Source organism: Lagenorhynchus albirostris, chromosome 10 (assembly GCF_949774975.1).
Source record: "Lagenorhynchus albirostris chromosome 10, mLagAlb1.1, whole genome shotgun sequence".
In the NCBI taxonomy this organism is placed as follows: Eukaryota; Metazoa; Chordata; class Mammalia; order Artiodactyla; family Delphinidae; genus Lagenorhynchus; species Lagenorhynchus albirostris.
In genome coordinates, this window is record NC_083104.1 from 99462326 (window position 1) to 99481421 (window position 19096).

At 45.2% G+C, this 19096-nt stretch overlaps 1 protein-coding gene across 3 annotated transcripts in view; it reads right to left on the minus strand.

Annotated features, from left to right (window-relative positions):
* Positions 1 to 3047: 3047 nt before the first annotated feature.
* The window catches only part of RIOK1 (RIO kinase 1), a 33257-nt gene continuing 17208 nt past the window's right edge, over positions 3048 to 19096 (minus strand). Inside the window, exons 13-18 of one of the 3 annotated variants that reach the window (XM_060163736.1) lie at positions 17702 to 17767; positions 16569 to 16688; positions 15701 to 15754; positions 13683 to 13850; positions 12374 to 12615; positions 3048 to 5959 (exon numbers count right to left, since the gene is read on the minus strand). In XM_060163736.1, the coding sequence (XP_060019719.1) occupies positions 12505 to 12615; positions 13683 to 13850; positions 15701 to 15754; positions 16569 to 16688; positions 17702 to 17767 (519 nt within the window). In that variant the 3' untranslated portion in view covers positions 3048 to 5959; positions 12374 to 12504. The remainder of the gene's footprint in view (positions 5960 to 12373; positions 12616 to 13682; positions 13851 to 15700; positions 15755 to 16568; positions 16689 to 17701; positions 17768 to 19096) is intronic. The other 2 variants (XM_060163734.1, XM_060163735.1) reach the window with 2 other exon arrangements.

Consider the following 19096-nt stretch of genomic DNA (forward strand, 5'->3'; position numbering starts at 1 on the left):
GTAACTAGATGCTCCCTAGGCTGCCATGAACCTAAACCCAACCAAACCAAACAAAAAGCAGCCAAAACGCAAAACCAGAAAAACGACCATCCCCCAAATCAACCCACGGCTCTCCTGCAGAATCCTAATTACAACATGGCCGGCCTGCCCAGAGACACTCGGGTCCCGGGGGGCGGGGAGTCCAGCGCTCAGCTGATCTCACAGCCGCAGCCCCAGCCCTGACCCTGGGGTGAGCACGCACCCCTTCACCTAGCTGGGAAGGCCGGCCTCTCCTGCTCAGGTGCTAGGGTGGGTGTCGAACCAGCGCCACCTGAGCCTCCAAGCATCACGCAGAGATCCCAGGCCCCAAAACAGGGAGTGGTGATGAGGCCGACCCCGCCCACCCTTTTAAGCTAGGGCGGGGCTGGCACCAGTGAAACTGCCCAGGCTGGGAGTTTGGCTTTCGGACTCCTCCACCCTCCCCTTTCTACCCATCTCTGCGCTTCCCACCTCACCCCTCCGGCAGTCCCCTGCCCTCCGCCTCCTCGAGGTTCCTTCCACAGAAATTCACCATGTACATTTGGTCCTCATCTGCTCCTTTTCCACTAGTTTGCTTATAACTAGATTCCCCTCCCGCATCCCCCGCCCTCTGGCTGACCAGGGATGGAACCCGTTCCCCCTGCAGTGAAGGGCGGAGTCCTAACCACTGGAGCACCAGGGAATTCCCACCCCTCATCTGCTCCTAAAACCCTATTCCAGAAGCAACCTGTTGGTGGTGAAGGTCATTTTCTCCTCACTTCTCCAAGGGCTGTCCATGGACTTAGACCCCTCGCTCTGGAATTCTCCGTTTTTAAGTTCCCAGTTACCCTGTTGGTAAAATAAAACGTATTCCTTCTGGAAGAGGGAAACGGAGCAAGAAAGCGACACAGCGAGGGAACTTGCCTTAGCATTTCCTCGAATTCTTAGGGGAAACCAATATTAATTGAGTACCACGCTCATTTCAGATGAAGGAGCGAGTTCAGAAAGTTTGATTTGCCCAAGTTTGTCCAACTAGCAAATAGTGGAGGTGGAATTTGAAACTAGGCTGACTTCAAATGCCAACCAGGTGGCATTTGAAGTCAGGCTGTCTGACTTGCAAGTTCAGTGCTTAGGCCTTAGCAATCACCCTCGTTAAGGAGATGAGACAAGGGCTTATGTCAAATATGACTTTTCCAAGCCCAACACATGAGGAAATTCAGCCAGGCAACAAGTATATCAGCCTATAGGTTGTTGCTGTATTCACTTCTCCCTTCCTCCAAACGGCTTTGTTCCCTTTATCGGTAGTATTGAATATGCTGTTTACTAAAGACCATTTAACAGTTCTTCATAGACAGAGTATAAGTTATAAATAAAAAGGAGGGCTTCCCTGGTGGCGCAGTGGTTGAGAGTCCGCCTGCCGATGCAGGGGACACGGGTTCGTGCCCCGGTCCGGGAGGATCCCACATGCCACGGAACGGCTGGGCCCGTGAGCCATGGCCACTGAGCCTGCGCGTCCGGAGCCTGTGCTGCGCAACGGGAGAGGCCACAACGGTGAAAGGCCCGTGTACCGCAATAAATAAATAAATACATAAATAAATAATAAATAAAAAGGAGTAGCAGATCCTGGACTAAATTTCAGGGTTTCTTAATTCAAATCTGAGACTTTTTCAGTTAGGACACATGGGCTCCTACTAACACCTGCATAAATATGAACAAAACTGTAAATGAAACCTGTATCCCACTGGTATAATGGCAGTCCTGATACAATGTTGTAACTTGATGTGAGCCACCCCAGTGCAGTCAGCATCCTCTAAGAAAACGTCTTTAGCCTCTGTCCTTCATTTTATGTGGAACGGCACCTATTAGGAACCAAATGAGAATAATAGCCAATACTTATGTTTTAGAAACATTTAGTGTGTGCTAAATGACTTGCCTGCATTAAATCTCATTTAACCCTTACTGCAATATAATGGACACGGTTATTCTGCAATTTACAAGCAATAATCCTGCTACACTATCCTCACTAGCAACTGACTTTAAAATAAAATATGATTATGACGGTCCTGGTGTGGACCAAGGAAACCTCGGGTTATACGTGAGGCACCACTTCCTGGAGTATCGATATTACTTGATGGTAATTTAAAACTTTTCCCCAAAGTTCTTAACAGAAATTTATTATGAATGCAAAACTCACATGGATTTTGTCTTTTAAGCTAAAATCTCTTAAGCTTTAAGAGATTAAAAAAAAGAGGGCTGCCTGGAAGTGGAGTGGAAGGCATCCTGGGGCCATGTTCTTCCGTCTCGGTGAATCCCTTTCGGTAGGAAAGTTTGAGGAGCAAACCAACAAGCGCACAAAATACTGTGGGGAGAAAACAAGTATTTAACGTCTCCTTTTTAAAGTTAATTAATTAAATTTTGGCTGCGTTGTGTCTTCGTTGCTGCTCACGGGCTTTCTCTACTTGTGGCGAGCGGGGGCTGCTCTTTGATGGGGTGCGCGGGCTTCTCACTGTGGTGGCTTCTCTTGTGGAGCACGGGCTCTAGGTGCACGGGCTTCAGTAGTTGTGGTACGCGGGCTCAGTAGCTGTGGCTCGCAGCCTCTAGAGCTCAGGCTCCGTAGTTGTGGCGCACGGGCTTAGTTGCTCCGCGGCATGTGGGATCTTCTGGACCAGGGCTCAAACCCGTGTCCCCTGCATTGGCAGGCGGATTCTTAACCGCTGCGCCACCAGGGAAGTCCTAATGTCTCCTTTTATTTGTTTATTTTTAAAAAGCCCTATTGTCCCTCATACACCGTATATACGATCTGTATTTAAGCCAATTAGAATGGCAATTTTGCCCTCAGAAATAATATATTTTTGAATATGAAATATTAAAACTCTCTTGTAGAAGAAGGGTTGAGATAGATTCTGGGGAACATCTTGCTCATTCCTTCCTTTGTATGTTGCTGTGTCCTATACACCACATATTCACATATGTCATTTAAAATTTTCTACCCCACAAGAAAAGTAAACATAGGTGAAATTAATTCTAATTTATTTTATTTGACCCAATACATGCAGAATATTATTATTCCAACAAGTAATCACTATCAAAAAATTACAAAGTTACTTTATATATATATATATATATTATTTTCATACTAAGTCTTCAAAATCCGGTGTGTATTTGACACTCTCAGTCCAGACTAGCACCATTGCAAAAACTTAACCGTCACATGTGGCCCGTGGATACCACGTGGAAAGTGCAGCTCAAGAACGATCACAGGCTTCATCTCCCCAATGTCATTGTTTCACAGATGAGGAAACTGAGGCCCAGAAAGATGAAGTGAGCATCACAAGTTAATAACAGGTCAGATTTCCAGTCTAAGGCTCCGTAGGAGTCTTTTTGTGTGTGGTTGATATTCTTTGCTTCAAGTATGTGTCTAATTTTAAAGTAAAATGAACAACTCCTGATTAAATGAATTACAACTTCTAGGAAATGTTATTGAGGAGCTCTTTCTTCAGGAGCTCTTGCAAAGGATTAATTTAAACATCAACCACCAAACATGCACCTGCTGTCATAAGGATCCATTCATTTAATCCTTTAAGGAGAAGGTAAAGACATGAACTTGACTAGTCTTATGCCTCCTGTGCAATCAATAGTCCACGGGCCATTCCTGCAGCTCGCAGGACATTAATGATAAGAACTTAGGCAAATATCTCCCTCCAGAGGAGCAAAAATTATTGCAGGACAAGGAACAGAATTCCCATCGTTAAATTCAAATGGTACATGGTAAAGAAAATAAAATTGCCTTATGAGACTATGATACAGGTAAAAAGCAAACCTGGCCTGTGGGATATAACTGGCACCTTAAACCCACTTATTGTATTTCAATAAACAAACTGTTTTAAGAGATGTAATTCTAACCTTGGCCTCTGAAGGGCCTTTTCTAAATCATTGATATGCTACTTTTTTTTTCACTCTGTGAGTTGCTTTATTAATTTTATATAAAGCCAGAAATCATAATCAGAAATAGATAACACACAATGTGCAGTATCCATGAGAAAAACTTCTTTGAGCACGAAATTTGAGGCCTTTGGCCATCCTGATAAAACCACAGCACTTTGTTTAGCAATACCCAGGACTCCGGTAAAACACAATTTTTCTTTTTTTTTTTTTTTAACAATCAACGGCTGTTATTTATTTGCCCTCACACGTGCTTTCTTTATTTTTCATTCTGTATTCCTCTTCAAGCCTTCATCTGAGACCCCTTTCCTTCTCTCTGAAAGTTTTTTTTCGTTTTTTCATGCCATGCCTCGCAGCTTACGGGCTGTTAGCTCCCCGACCAGGGATTAAACCCGGGCCCTGGCAGAGAAAGCGCTGAGTCCCAACCACTGGATGGCCAGGGAAGTCCCAAAAATACCTATTGGCAACTCCTTTCAATAAGAGTCATCTGTGCTACACGGTTTCTTTTTTTAAACTATTTATTATTTTTTATACTTATTTTTGGCTGCATTGGGTCTTCGTTGCTGCGCGTGGGCTTTTCTCTAGCTGTGGCGAGCGGGGGCTACTTTTCGTTGCGGTGCGCGGGCTTCTCATTGCAGTGGCTTCTCCCATTGCGCAGCATGGGCTCCAGGCACGTGGGCTTCAGTAGTTGTGGTATACAGGCTCAGTAGTTGTGGCTCGTGGGCTCCAGAGCACAGGCTCGGCAGTTGGGCACACGGGCTTAGTTGCTCTGCGGCATGTGGGATCCTCCTGGACCAGGGCTCGAACCCATGTCTCCTGCATTGGCAGGCGGATTCTTAACCACTGAGCCACCAGGGAAGTCCATGCTACGCGTTTTAAAATAATAGAATTGTAAAGGAGAAATTTGATGGCCATCTGGTCCAATTCCCGCAATCCACAGACGAGAAATCTTCCCCCAACGGCAGGTACCTTATCCATTCCTGCAGCTTGCCCCGGCTAGCCTTGACCACGCTCATGTGCCCGGCAGCAGGAGGGAGGCTCCCAACATCACCGCCAATATTGGTATCATTTACTGAAAAACCACGTTGGGCCAGACCAAGCACCTACTGACAATCCTGCCCACCCCTGGGGCTGGGGTCCTGTTTCATGCCCTGTTGATTGTGCTTCACTGTGGGAGTTGGTCAGCTTCTCAAGGAAGCAGAGGCCTAGTTCAAACTCAGAACCATCCCTTGAGGAGGAGGTCAAGATCGTGGAGTAGGAAGTGGAGCCCACCTCCCCCCACAAATACATCAAAAATACATCTGTTGGGGCTTCCCTGGTGGCGCAGTGGTTGAGAGTCCGCCTGCCGATGCAGGGGACACGGGTTCGTGCCCCGGTCCGGGAGGATCCCACATGCCGCGGAGCGGCTGGGCCCGTGAGCCATGGCCGCTGAGCCTGCGCGTCCGGAGCCTGTGCTCCGCAACGGGAGAGGCCACAACAGTGAGAGGCCCACGTACTGCAAAAAAAAAAAAAAAAAAAAAATCTGTATCTGGAACAGTTCTCACAGACCACCACCAGAACCATCTCTTAAGATCAACTTGTTTTCAGAACTTTCAGTCCATATTTGGGAAGAGTTGGGAAAATGCGTGACTATAAGGCTAGGCTTCTATCAGGTCTCCCATTCTCCTACGTTATGGTGATTTGGGATTGAAGAACTCATCAGTCAATACACTGTTGCCCAAGCACTTTGGATAACAGTCAAATGGTCTCACGTGGTCAAAGTCAAAACAACAATCCAGTTTAAAATGCACCCGTTCCATTGGCTGGAGAGCTGCGCTGATGCCGAGGGTCTGAGGACAGAAGGCTGTGCAGAGGCAGCGCTGTAGCCCCCAGGCGTAGATCGGTCACCTTACAGTGGGCGCCCCCGGTCACTGAAGGGAGGGCTAGAGGGCACAAGTCAATGCACATCAACCCCTAGTCTTCATTTTTATCATCTTGGGGTGGTGGTGGTGTGTGTATCCAATTGATGTCACAGCTCCACCTTTAAGAAACACAACGTATTATTCCCTTAAATATTTATTGAGCATTTACGGTATTTTAGACACAATTCTAGGTGCTGGGATACAAGACTGAACAAAGATAAAAATCCCTGCCCCTGTGGAGCTTACATTCTAGGAAGAGGTTGGGAGGTGAGGGAAGACACACAATACGTATGAGAAAACTCAGCATGTAAGTACAGGCAGAGCTGGGACATACCGTGGGCTTGGCTACAGACCACCAAATAAAGCGAGTAGCGCAATAAAGCAAGTCACATGGATTTTTTGGTTTCCCAGTGCATAAAAAAGTGATGTTTACACTAGACTGTAGTCTATAAGTGTGCAACAGCATTGTGTCTAAAAAAAGTGATTAAACAATCCTTTATTGCTAAAAGAAGTTAACCATCATCTGAGTTGTCAGCGAGATGTAATCTTTTTGCTGGTGGAGGGTTTCAAAGATTTTGAGAACTATCAAAATATGTAACACAGAGTCACAAAGTGAGCAAATGCTGTTGGAAAAATGGCCCAGACAGACGTGATCAACAGAGGGTTGCCACAGACCTGCAATTTGTAAAAACCGCAATTACCTGTGAAGTGCAATAAAACGAGGTCTACCTGTAAGTTAGTTAGAGGAGCTTTAGATAAACTATGCAAAGCAAAGGTAATAAGGTGTGTAGGGGCCTTAGTTAAGGGGGCAGACTGCAAATCCAGACAGAGTGGTTAGGACAGGTCACTGAGAAGGTGACATATGTTAAAACAAGCGTCAGGCTTAGCAGCACTAAAACTTCTGTCAGCATTTGTTCAATATACAAGTTCTCAAACTGCCTTCACATTCAAGTGACATTTCAAGCAACATTGCCGAGCTGGGCCAGTACCAGAAGCCATCACAGTTCTACCTAGACCTACTTCTTTGGCCCAGATGATTAAACCTTGATGCCTGGGCAAAAAAAGTTACTTAAGAATAATGGGCTTCCCTGGTGGCGCAGTGGTTGAGAGTCCACCTGCCGATGCAGGGGGCGCGGGTTCGTGCCCCGGTCCGGGAGGATCCCACGTGCCGCAGAGCGGCTGGGCCCGTGAGCCATGGCCGCTGAGCCTGCGCGCCCGCAGCCTGTGCCCCGCAACGGGAGAGGCCACAGGAGTGAGAGGCCCGCGTACCGCAAAAAAAAAAAAAAAAGTTTAAAAGAATAACGAGTAAAATAAAAATATAGATACTTGTGTAATACAGAACTACTATGTGACAAGCCCTGTTTTAAGTACTTAATATATTTACTTTGACTCAGTAAAAAAAAAAAAACACCTTTTTTTCTTACAGAAATTGTTACAGAGAGAGAGGAGTATAATAAATCCCTACATAGCCGTTCCTCTGCTTTAGCCACTACTGACCTCCTGCTATTTCTGCTTCATCCACCACTTTCCTTTAGGAGTCGGTCAAGGATGGAGAATTTTGAAACAGTCGCAGGCTTTCTACCCATCTCACCCATAAAGACTTCAGTCCATACTCTGAGAGAACCACTTTTAAATACAATACCGCTATCACATCCAGTAAAATGAACAATCCCTTACTATCATCTAACACCTCCTCCATTTTTAGTTTTCCCTATTTGCCTAAAAAGAAACCCCCAAACAGTCCACCTTTTTACAGTTGGTTTGATCTAATCAGGGTCCAAGTGAAATCCGCAGCATTGGGAAATATGTCTCTTAGACCTCTTTATCATAGCTCTTCCTCTTCTTTTTTTTCCCCCTTATTCTGAATTCGGTTGACTATATCCTCCCAGCATCATTTATCCTGTTCCTGTGAGCTGTATACTTTGTAAACTGCTGATTACAGCTGGTGGTGACATGGGTTGAGGTTCAACGTTTCTGGGGGGAGGCAAGATACTTTCTAGGTTCTGTGAACCTCTTTTCACATCACTGCAGGAACACCAAGGGGTCGGACTGTTCCATCTTGAATGACGGAGTCCAGGTTCACCAGCCTGATCCAGCCCTTGCCAAGCTCCCCGTAGCTCTCCTGTGTCCTTCACAGTAACTCCACGAGGCAGGCACTACTCTTTATCTCCATGTGCTTGTGGCATCTGCCTACTTAACGGGGTCAGGTCCTCAGACCCAGAAGCATCCAACCCCACAACGGGGCTTTTCCTACTCTTCTCCATCCTGAAACACTCCCCCCAGTGCCGTCTGGAACCCACGTGGGGTCAGACACCAGCAAGAAGCCTCGTATCCTCAACGTCTTCTCTGAGGGTTCCCCTCTCCTTGCCCCATTTAAACTCTGGCTCTCCGGAGGGCACTGACGTCGTCCGACACCACTCACCTCCCCACTACATTACAGGCGTCCGCATCACCTCTCTCCCAGCCCACTGAAGATTCAGGCATGTCACTCACTGACACTCTAAAACTAGGCCCTGTCCTAACACAGATGGTTCTTCCAAAACCCTGGCCTCAGTTCCTTGACCTAAGCCTCTGATGCTCCCCTATGCAGCCACTCACGCCCATGGCTGTAGCGCAGATGCTACCCTCAAGGGCAACCCCCATGCGTACTTTAAACAGCCCATCCTCTGCCTGCCCGCCTCTCCAGCTGCTGCACTGGGACCCCAAGGACCCACCACTTTTTCACTGACAAGCTTAGGACTCCAAGGCAGCTATGCAGAAAATGTGTAAAGGTTAAAATTTCACCCCGAGATGATTAAGTTGCTCGGCCTTAAAATTATTAAGGTGCGTTGATAAGAGGGGTAGAAAGCTCTCAGAGAGCTAGAAATAGCTGTGCTCACACACAGATGATGCCCTTGCCATTCTGGGAAAAAAGGAGAGAGAAAGGATTTTGTGGGTGTGTGGCTATTCCAGGCAGTACGAGGGCCACCTCCTCACGACCGCGGCCTGCCAGCAGTCAAAGCAGGATGTGGAGTGACACAGAAAATGAAGGAAAGCCAAAAAGCAAAAATTCCGCGAGTTCAAGTCTTCATTCTCTAAGTTCAAGCCCAGAGGTTCCCACAGCACCACCAACCGTGACTAAGATCTCTGGAGAACACAGACCCAAGAAAGATACCTTTTCCTTCGGAAACTAGCTTAAATGATTTCAGACACAACACTATAATTTCCCCTGGAGCACTAATAAAAGCCCTGATGTCCAAGGTAACACAAACCCAAAGGATATGGAAGTTAAAAAGTCCAACCAAGGGCTTCCCTGGTGGCGCAGTGGTTGAGAGTCCACCTGCCGATGCAAGGGACACGGGTTCGTGCCCCGGTCCGGGAAGATCCCACGTGCCGCGGAGCAGCTGGGCCCGTGAGCCATGGATGCTGAGCCTGCGTGTCCGGAGCCTGTGCTCCGCAACGGGAGAGGCCGCAACAGTGAGAGGCCCGTGTACTGCAAAACAAACAAACAAAACAAAACAGAACTCCAACCAAAATGGATTAGGAATGTAATAACCTAATCCAATTCAAGAGACAGAACATGGAGAGCTCTTGTTTTATGATCACCAAAGGTTGAAAATCTTAGCCATTTGATGTGGTCACAGGAAATCTTCACAGGAGACCATACATACCTTGACCATACCAGCAGACCATACCTGCTGATTCATGCGACCCTTTCATCATCAAAAAGTAAACCCCAGAAGTCAAAGTCAAGCTCTGAATGAATGTTCCTGGTCTTTACTTATATGTGTATAAACAACTAAGAATTAGAAAATCTGTCAAGCTCTTGAAAACCAAAAGGATTTTTAGAAATGTCAACATTCAGAGCCCATGACGTTTGAGATGTCCTTCAAGTGAATTTTTACCAGCTTCTAGAAGAACTTCTTCATCTCTTCATTTTGAGCCAAAAGGTGAATGAAATCATAGCCACAAAACAGGATAGGCCTGCAACCAAGAAACAAGCTGCTTGCACAGAATTCAGCAGAAACCCATGAAAAGGAGAGCTCTTCTCCAACAAGTCTTAGTACCAAACTACAAAGTTCTTCAACCGATTGAGGCCATCTTCATCAAGGAGTAGAGAAAGCTAAAGAAAAAGTGATGTCAGCCCCAAACGTGGATTCGCATTTGATCAGACCTAGGCAGCCAGCTGCCACTGTGTCCACCTCTTCACTCCAAGGCCAGGCTCAAATGCTGGAGCTCCTGGGCCAGGGAAAGTTCTGTTCCTAAACTGCTTCATCAAAGGAAGAATAAGTAGAGCCGCAGAGGAAATAGCTGTGATTTTGTGCTTCAACGAAATCAACCAGATTCCTCACAGTAAACTTTTAGAAACACCTGCATTTTTGAAGGGATTAGAAAATCAACAAAATAGGACAGAAAACCAGATACATCAACAACTGACAAAATGATGTCCCAGCCTTTGGATCAAGAGACCCCAAAGCTCATCTCTCCAAATGGAAAGTCACTGCACAACCAATAATCCAGGGACACTAAAACCTGTCAAGTGCTCAAAATTCTATTGCAGTTAAAGCCAGAAAGTAGCCCTGTTAAGTTTGCCTACAAAGAGGCTCCTTCCTCCAGACCTCCTGGCAAGAAACAAACAAGGGAAACGGTTTCAGACCAGTTTGGCAAGAATGTTACCAGTGGTTCCCACTCAGCCACAGCTACAGCCCAGAATCCAGACGGGGAAACAGCCACATGAGCAAGCTGCCAGAAAAAGGCTCCTCAAATCAGAATCCCCCCCAGTCCCAAATCCCGGCACGTCACAAGCCACTTCCTCCCGGCAGCAGGTAATGAGTGTCCGTCCTAACGACACTACTTTTGCCCAGAGAAACTGAATCTAAGCCTAGTGATTGCATTCGATTCACCAAAGATGGCACTGCGGAGCCCGGCCACCTGATTCAAACACGCCTGGCTGGAGGTAAGACCCAACCCATGAGAGAAGCAGGGGGTCCTGAAGATGAATCCCCCAGGGTGTACTGGATTGCTCAGCCTCCTTTTTCGTTTTCTCTTTGGTTGTGTTAACTGTAGAATATTTTACAGGACATACAATTGTGTTTCACTGAAATTATACTTCATATTTTGAACTTGTTTCAAGTCAGGAAGACAGGCTATTATGAACGTAATAAATCTGACTTAAAACTTGAAAAGCTCAATTGACCCCGCCACCCCTTCAATAACCCACAGATTCTCAAACAAGCAGGTGCAAGCTTCAGTTTAAGGGAAACTAGGTTTATCTATGGAAATTGTCTTTGAGTCAAGGACTAAAATCGGCATTTCTCACGGCACATCCAGTTCACCGTGCCTGCTTTACCTAGAATCCAACCGCTTCTCTCCATGTCTACTGCTACCATCCTGGACCGAGCCTCCGTCACCTGTCGCGTGGGTACCACAGTACATACCCAGCCACCTGCCCATCCCCACCCATCTCCTAGTCCATTTTCCCTGGAAGCCACAGAGATCGCGACCCTTTCAAAACAGAAGTCAGATTACACCATTCCTCTGCTCAAAACCTTCCAGGCACATACCACCACCTGATCTAAGCTGCTACTTCCCCCCCATGGTTACGATGCTCTAGCTCCCTGTTTCTGGAACATTTCAGACACAGTTCCGCCTCGGGGCCTTTGCACTTGCTGTTTGCTTTGCCTGGAATGCTCTTCTCTCCCGATATGCACATGACTCACATCCTTCAAGTATTTCCCCAAATATGGCCTCTCAGCGTGGCCTGTTTTAAACCTGCACTCTCCCACCGCCCCAGGCATTCTCTTCTCTACATTATTTCTTCCCCTCTCCCGGAATATACTACCTGCTGATAGATTACTTTTTACTTATTTTAATGCCTTGTCTTCCTATTAAAACGCAAACCAGCTGAAGGTAGTAACTTTTGTCTGCTTTATCCAGTAGGCCCGCCCCTCCCTCAATAACCCACTGACTCTCAAACAAGCAGGTGCAAGCTTCGGTTTAAGGGAAACTAGGTTTATCTATGGAAATTGCTTTTGATTTACTGCTGTATCCCTCGCACCTAAAATACTCAAATATTTGATGAATGAATGAACAGACCTCATAGTTGAATGTGAAACAGCTTATAAACTAGGAGGTCCTAGCTCAAAAAAGAATATGAAAGATGAAGAGTAACTTATTGTAAATAATCATCAATACACATAGAACAAAGTTGTGATGAACGATTATATCAACAACTGAATTCTCTAAATCAGTGAAACCCCCTTTTATAGAAACCGTGGCCTTATAATCAAATGATTGCAGATGGGTCTTTGGCACATTACAAACAAAGCAAAAACAATTTGCCCAAGTTTGTCCAAAGTGCCTTTACATAACTGCTCAATACATTTAAACAGTTACGATGCTTCAAAAACCAAACTGCAGGAGAAAATATATACAAAAGTAAAATTGTATAAAGTTCTTCATTAAAATAGTAGCTTAAACAATCCTCTATCAATACCATAAAGAGCTAGGGACTAGACCTAGACACTAGAGCTTAGAGCTTTTTACATAATTACATGAAAACACGTGAATCCGTCCACGAGGACACTGCAGTAATAACCATTCAGTTAAAATCAATAACCCATCCTCCAGATGCAGCTCAGAGAGCAGGTGATGGGAAATCACTGTATATCATACAGTTCTGGTTCTATTTGCCCCTTTTCGTCTTGGCTGTCTTCTCCTTTCTTTTTTTCACATGTTTAGGAACTTTGTTTTTTCTTTTCTCTCTCTGGGCTTCCTTGACCATCTTTTTTCTTTCCTGTAAAAACAAAAACAAAAAGTAAAATATTTGCAAATTTAATTCATTCTGAGTATTCATATTACTACAACTAAATTTTTTTAACTAATTAATTAATTAATTTTTGGCTGCGTTGGGTCTTTGTTGCTGCGTGCGGGCTTTCTCCAGTTGTGGTGAGCGGGGGCTACTCTTCATTGCGGTGTGCGGGCTTCTCACTGCAGTGGCTTCTCTTGTTGCAGAGCACGGGCTCTAGGTGCGTGGGCTCCAGTAGTTGTGGCATGTGGACTCTAGAGCACAGGCTCAGTAGTTGTGGCGCACGGGCTTAGCTGCTCTGCAGCATGTGGGATCTTCGCGGACCAGGGCTCGAACCCGTGTCCCCTGCATTGGCGCAGGCGGATTCTTAACCACTGTGCCACCAGGGAAGCCCCAGAACTAAATTTTAAAATATATGTAAAAAGATAAAAAGTGAGCATCACAGAAAAAAAATTGAAAATGATAATGGTTTCGTGGTAGAATTTGGGATGAAAATTATCTTTAAGATTTCTTAATAGAAATTTGAAGATAGCCAAAGAGAACGTGTGCTAGGGAGTTGGGTGTGTCTCTCAGAAGTCTTGGAACCCTCACTCTATAAGGTTTAAAGGATTAGGCTAAGACTAAAGAGTAACAGTTAGCCATCACGGATTGTTTCATCAGTAGCATCTCTTATGTCCACGGCCAGGAGTGGAAGAAACAGAGATTCTGGAAACAGGGAGCTGGGCTGTAACGCCTCTGAAATGGTTTTTTGGTATTTCACCATGGGGCAACTCCAGCATCATTTGTTCTTCAAGTGCATGACAATCACTCTTCATCAATGCACTGAAACTAGTGTGCCCTCTCTCTAGGCAGTGCCCAAGGAGCTCTTAGTAGAAGCCCAATCTCTAGCTGATGTTACCACCAAAAGCAAAGTTCACGCTTGGGAACTAAAACTTCAGGTGGAGGGACTTAATGACCAACGTGTTCAGCAACTATGATCCAGATATCTGAGCAGAGAGCCTTGAGGGGCTGTGCTGTCGTACTGACAAACAAGGGAATCTAAGTTTGTGGCTAACCTTTTTATCAACTTCAAGGTCAGCGGTGGGCTTTCTGGAGCAGGCGTTGTCTCCCTGGTCTTCAGAGTCTGTGTCAGAACACTGAGAGCTTCTGGCATCTTCTGAATCAGAACAAGTCTTTTCCTTAACTTGACTTTCCTTAATTTGATTTTCTAGGAGTGCAGGGACCTTGAAAATATCAGAGGACCATGTTATTCTAAACCAGTCAGTTATCTATTGGTATTAAATGTGTTAAGGCCAAAAATCAGATTTCAGCCTTACAGACAGACTTTGAAAAATAACATCCTGTATTGAAACATCAAAACAATGGAATCAACGTCAGGGAGGACACCTCGAGGAGCCGTTCCTGGATGGCTCAAGGACGTACCCAAACACAGGGACTGGGGTTTCACTGGGTGACCTAGATCAACAACAGGACCGCTCTACCTCCTGCAGGAAATCAGGAGGGTCGAGCCAGGATTTGGAAAGAGGCGAAATACACATAGAAGTAAAAAGTGAAGTTACTTGGATCACTTCACAGTGGATTTCCTACCAATTAAATTTCATTTAACACTTGTTAATCCAATCAAGAGGGAACACAATATTTAAACAAGAGAAACATTCATTTTTTCCCTGAAATTTAGCAATTTTTAAAATAATTAATTAATTAAATTTTTGGCCACGTTGGGTCTTTGTTGCAGTGCACGGACTTCTTATTGCGGTGGCTTCTCTTGTTGTACAGCACAGGCTCTAGGCGCAGAGGCTTCAGTAGTTGTGGCACACGGGCTCAGTAGTTGTGGCTCACGGGCTCTAGAGCGCAGGCTCAGTAGTTGTGGCGCATGGGCTTAGTTGCTCTGTGGCATGTGGGATCTTCGCGGACCAGGGCTCGAACCCATGTCCCCTGCATTGGCAGGCGGATTCTTAACCACTGCGCCACCGGAGAAGTCCAAATTTAGCAGTTTTTAAAGCAGGAGGAAGCATTTTTAAAACCACGAGGTTTTCTTTTCATAATGAAAAAAACAGATCTTTAAAAGGCGATTGTACAGAAAGGCTTTCCAGCCAGTTATAGCACAATCTTCCTGCTCTAGAATTCAAAGCACACCTACCCCATCACACCTGCTGCATAAAACCCAGAATTCTCCTAGTCCAATTCTTCCCACAGAAAAAACACACTCAATTTTCAGAATGTAAACCATGATCCTTCATATTCAAGCCTTTCATTAAGAATATTAAAAGAAGTGGGACTTCCCTGGTGGCCCAGTGATTAAGAATCCGCCTTCCAATGCAGGGGACGTGGGTTCAATCCCTGGTCGGGGAACTAAGATCACACATGCCGCGGAGCAACTAAGCCCGTGCGCCACAACTGCTGAGTTCACGTGCCTCAACTAGAGAGCCCACATGCTGCAAACTACAGAGCCCACGCTCCCTGGAGCCCACGCCACAACAAAAGACCCCACATGCTGCAACTAAGACCTGACGTGGCCAAATCAATCAATCAATCGACAATTTTTTTTAAAAAAAGAATATTAAAAGAAGTAAGAACTACCTTTACTATTGCTTAAATAAGAATCAATCCCTGCCGTTTGAAAATGTAAGACAAAACAAAGTTGCTTTAAGAAAAAAACACTACAGGAATCTGTACTGTGAGACAGAATGACTAGCCTTCAACAGCCTGTGTGCTGGGATGAGACCAGATCTCACTGTTGCTTTAAGTTGGTTGTAGAAACATCAACAAGCACATGGTTATTTGTTAATAACTTCACAAATGAAGAACAGGATACAAAAAGAATCGATGCCTCAGCTACAATAACAGAGCAATTCAGGGGCAGAATGAAGAATAAACCACGCATTTCCACATTTCAGTCTCATGGTTAAGAAGAATGAACATAAAAAGGGCATTTCTGAAAATGCCCATGGACTTTGAAAGCATCTGTACTAGTAACATTACGCCACTGTTAATTCAATAATACCTGACATGAAATTTTATATCCTTTGAAAGAGTTTTCAAGTAAATGAACAGTAACACATGTTCTGCATACCTTCTGAACTCCTGACAAATCTTTCTTCAGTCCCGTGACAGTTTGGTATAGAATCTTGAAACCAAAAAGAAAAAAACAAGAATCAACATAAAACTGGACACGGAAGTACACTGCAATACTAAGAAAGAACACTGTGGTCTAAATGATACCTTGTGTGATTATAAAAAGGTGCCTAACATTTATCTCATGGGACACAGAGAATGTGTAGCACGGGTGTGGTTCTCACCCACAGGCACAGCAGTCATCAGCAGACTCTGGCCCACAGGCCAAATCTGACTTGCGGCCTGGTGGTTTTTAACGATAAACAGTTGCAATCAATTTGATGATAGAAAGCCCTAACTCTGAATCTCAACTAAATGTAATGTTTTCTCCTCTCCCCCGAATAACTCTATTCTTCTCTCATTAGTAGACCTGTATCATGAAAAGTTGTGTGTTTTCAATTATTCATCAAAACTTTGGGGGACTTTTTTCTCTCTTGTTATATAACAACCCACATAATAGCCTCAGTCTTGCTTCTTGGCCTGCGAAGCCTTAAATATTTACTATCTGGCCCTTAAGCAGAAAAAAATTTTCCAGACTCTGAAACACATATGTTAGTGGAGCCAGTATAATAACCATTTATAGCCTAGACTTCTATACAAATCTTCCTTTTCCTGCAATTATAGTCTGTTGAACTCATTCAAGTGTGTCCTTTCCTTTCACAAAGACCAGGGGATTGATTCCCTTTACAAGCAGTGTGCACAGAGGGTTTGCTAATGTGAAGGGAATGAGCCGTCGCACTAGCTTAGAGGCCGACACTCAAGACGGCGGGTCTGGGCCGGCAGCTTCCGCGGCGAGCTGACTTGCTGAAGACAAACCAGCGACTCACGTTGTCCTGCTGGGCGTTCATGGCCATGTCCTCTTCCTTCAGTTTCATCATTATATCCACATCCCTCTCATAGTTCTTCACTTCATTCAAGGTTCTAGGGATGTAAGCTCGCTTAAACACCTAACAGGCGCAGAGGGAAAGTACAATGGAGACTCATTCACGTGCTTCTCCCACGCACTCAGCGTCCTCACCCCATCAGGTCACAGAGGAACTCATCACCATCGTCACCCTCAGCTCTGATATACGGTTACCCTTAGAATAACCCTTCTCTCCCCTCGTCTGTACTCCATGAAGCCTTTCTGATGGGAGAGAAAGGAGCTGCCGTGAGCAAGCGCCCCCTGGCTATGCCTAACAGAGGAAGGGGCTCTTTCATGGGAGCATCGTCTACCCTGCGCCACAGCTGACGCGTATGGGGTATCTTATATTCACCCATCACACCACACACGACAGCTGTGAGAATTATTGTTATTTTTTAAAAGCCTACTATGGATCACCCTCACAAAAAAATATACTGACTCCCAAGATTTTAAAAAAGTCTTCCTTTTTACCAAACATGAGTCTTTAAAATCTACAGTGTGACTGAAAGCAACATTTAAATCACTTCAAAATTCCCATTAGCGGGCTTCCCTGGTGGCGCAGTGGTTGAGAGTCCGCCTGCCGATGCAGGGGACACGGGTTCGTGCCCCAGTCCGGGAGGATCCCACATGCCGCGGAGCGGCTGGGCCCGTGAGCCGTGGCCGCTGAGCCTGCGCGTCCAGAGCCTGTGCTCCGCAACGGGAGAGGCCACAACAGTGAGAGGCCCGCATACCGGGGAAAAAAAAAAAAAAAAAAAATTCACATTAGCAAACTAAAACAGGCTCTTCCTTCTTGAATCACGTCCTCCAAGGGGTTCTGTAAAAATGTTCTCCACGCAGGACGAGGGGCTAACAGGTCACTGAGTGGAAGGATGTAATAGGATGTAAGTTACACAACCTCATGCAGCTGAATCGTGTAACATGTTATGTCTCAAGGAAATATCATCATTTAAAAAAACTGCTTATCTATTAAAATTAAGATCATGCCCCAGCAATATAAAAAAAAAGACCTCAAGACACAAGTGTTTCCTAAGTCAGTAAACAGATAATACATCTTACCTCTTCATCCACATGATCTTGGCTGGACCTTTCCTCCTTGGTCCTTTGAGATGCTATTTCCATGGCCTTGGAAAGAAAACAAAAATCACTTTCCTTTACGTTCAACCCACATCCATTCCCCAATTTTAGTGGAAAGCTGTTCTAGCCTCTCTGGGTACAGCCCTTCACCCTCCGTGTCCTCCAGTGGTACAGGTTAGCTCTCCATGGTAGAACTCGCCAAAAAGGCTGTCATCGAACCCAGAGGTTAACAGTATAAATCAAACTCGTCTAGCCTCAGGGCATCCCTAGACTCTTCCTCAAGAGCAATACTGTTTTGACTAATTTTTAAACGATTAACAAAAATATTTATTAAAGGAAAACTGACACCGAAAGAAAGAACCCTTCCTCAATTCTTGAGCTGTCCACGAAGGGGACCACAGAGGAGCGGGAGGGTCCGCTCACCTTGAGTCCACGGCTCTAACGCCCGCCGCACGACAGAGCCCCAAAGAAAGCTCTTTGAGCAAACGATGACTGACACTAAGAAGGTGACAAAGATTCTATAGATTCTTTTGGTTTGTAAAACTTAAGATTTGTTCTCTAACCTATTTAGAATACACAGAAGAAAGCAAACAACAGTGGTACTAGAGTTTTTTAAGTTCACACATTAAAATTAGTGCTAAAGAGTTTAAGAAGGGGGCTTCCCTGGTGGCGCAGTGGTTGAGAATCTGCCTGCTAATGCAGGGGACACGGGTTCGAGCCCTGGTATGGGAAGATCCCACATGCCGTGGAGCAACTAGGCCTGTGAGCCACAACTACTAAGCCTGCGCGTCTGGAGCCTATGCTCGAGGCCGCGGTAGTGAGAGGCCTGCGCATCGCGACGAAGAGTGGCCCTCGCTTGCCGCAACTAGAGAAAGCCCTTGCACAGAAACGAAGACCCAACGCAGTCAAAAATAAAATAGTAAATAAATAATAAATAAATTTTTAAAAATTATATAAAAAGAAAGTTATGTTTAAAAAAAAAGAGTTTAAGAATAGAAGTGATGTGATATTTACTTATTCAATTAACGTGATTATTTCCTCTGTGCCAGGTACTGAATAGCTACCAGTGATACAGAGTAAAATCTTGTCCCTTAGGAGTTCACAGCCTAGCAGAGGGTGACAAAATTAAAAAGAACTTAATGTGATAAGCAGGATACAGTGTGACTACATCCGTTACAGAGTTAGATAATGTAGAAAATATACCTATGGAAACAATGATTTCTGCCTGATTTCTCCTCGAGAGCTTTCTGAATTGAGCTTTGAAGTTCCCTAGGCAGAGCAAGACGAGCAAAGGTAGAAATGGGAAGGCGTTCCAGGGAAAGGGGAGAGTGTGAAAAGGTGGGATGAACCTGAACACCTGTTCAGGGGCCATGTGTT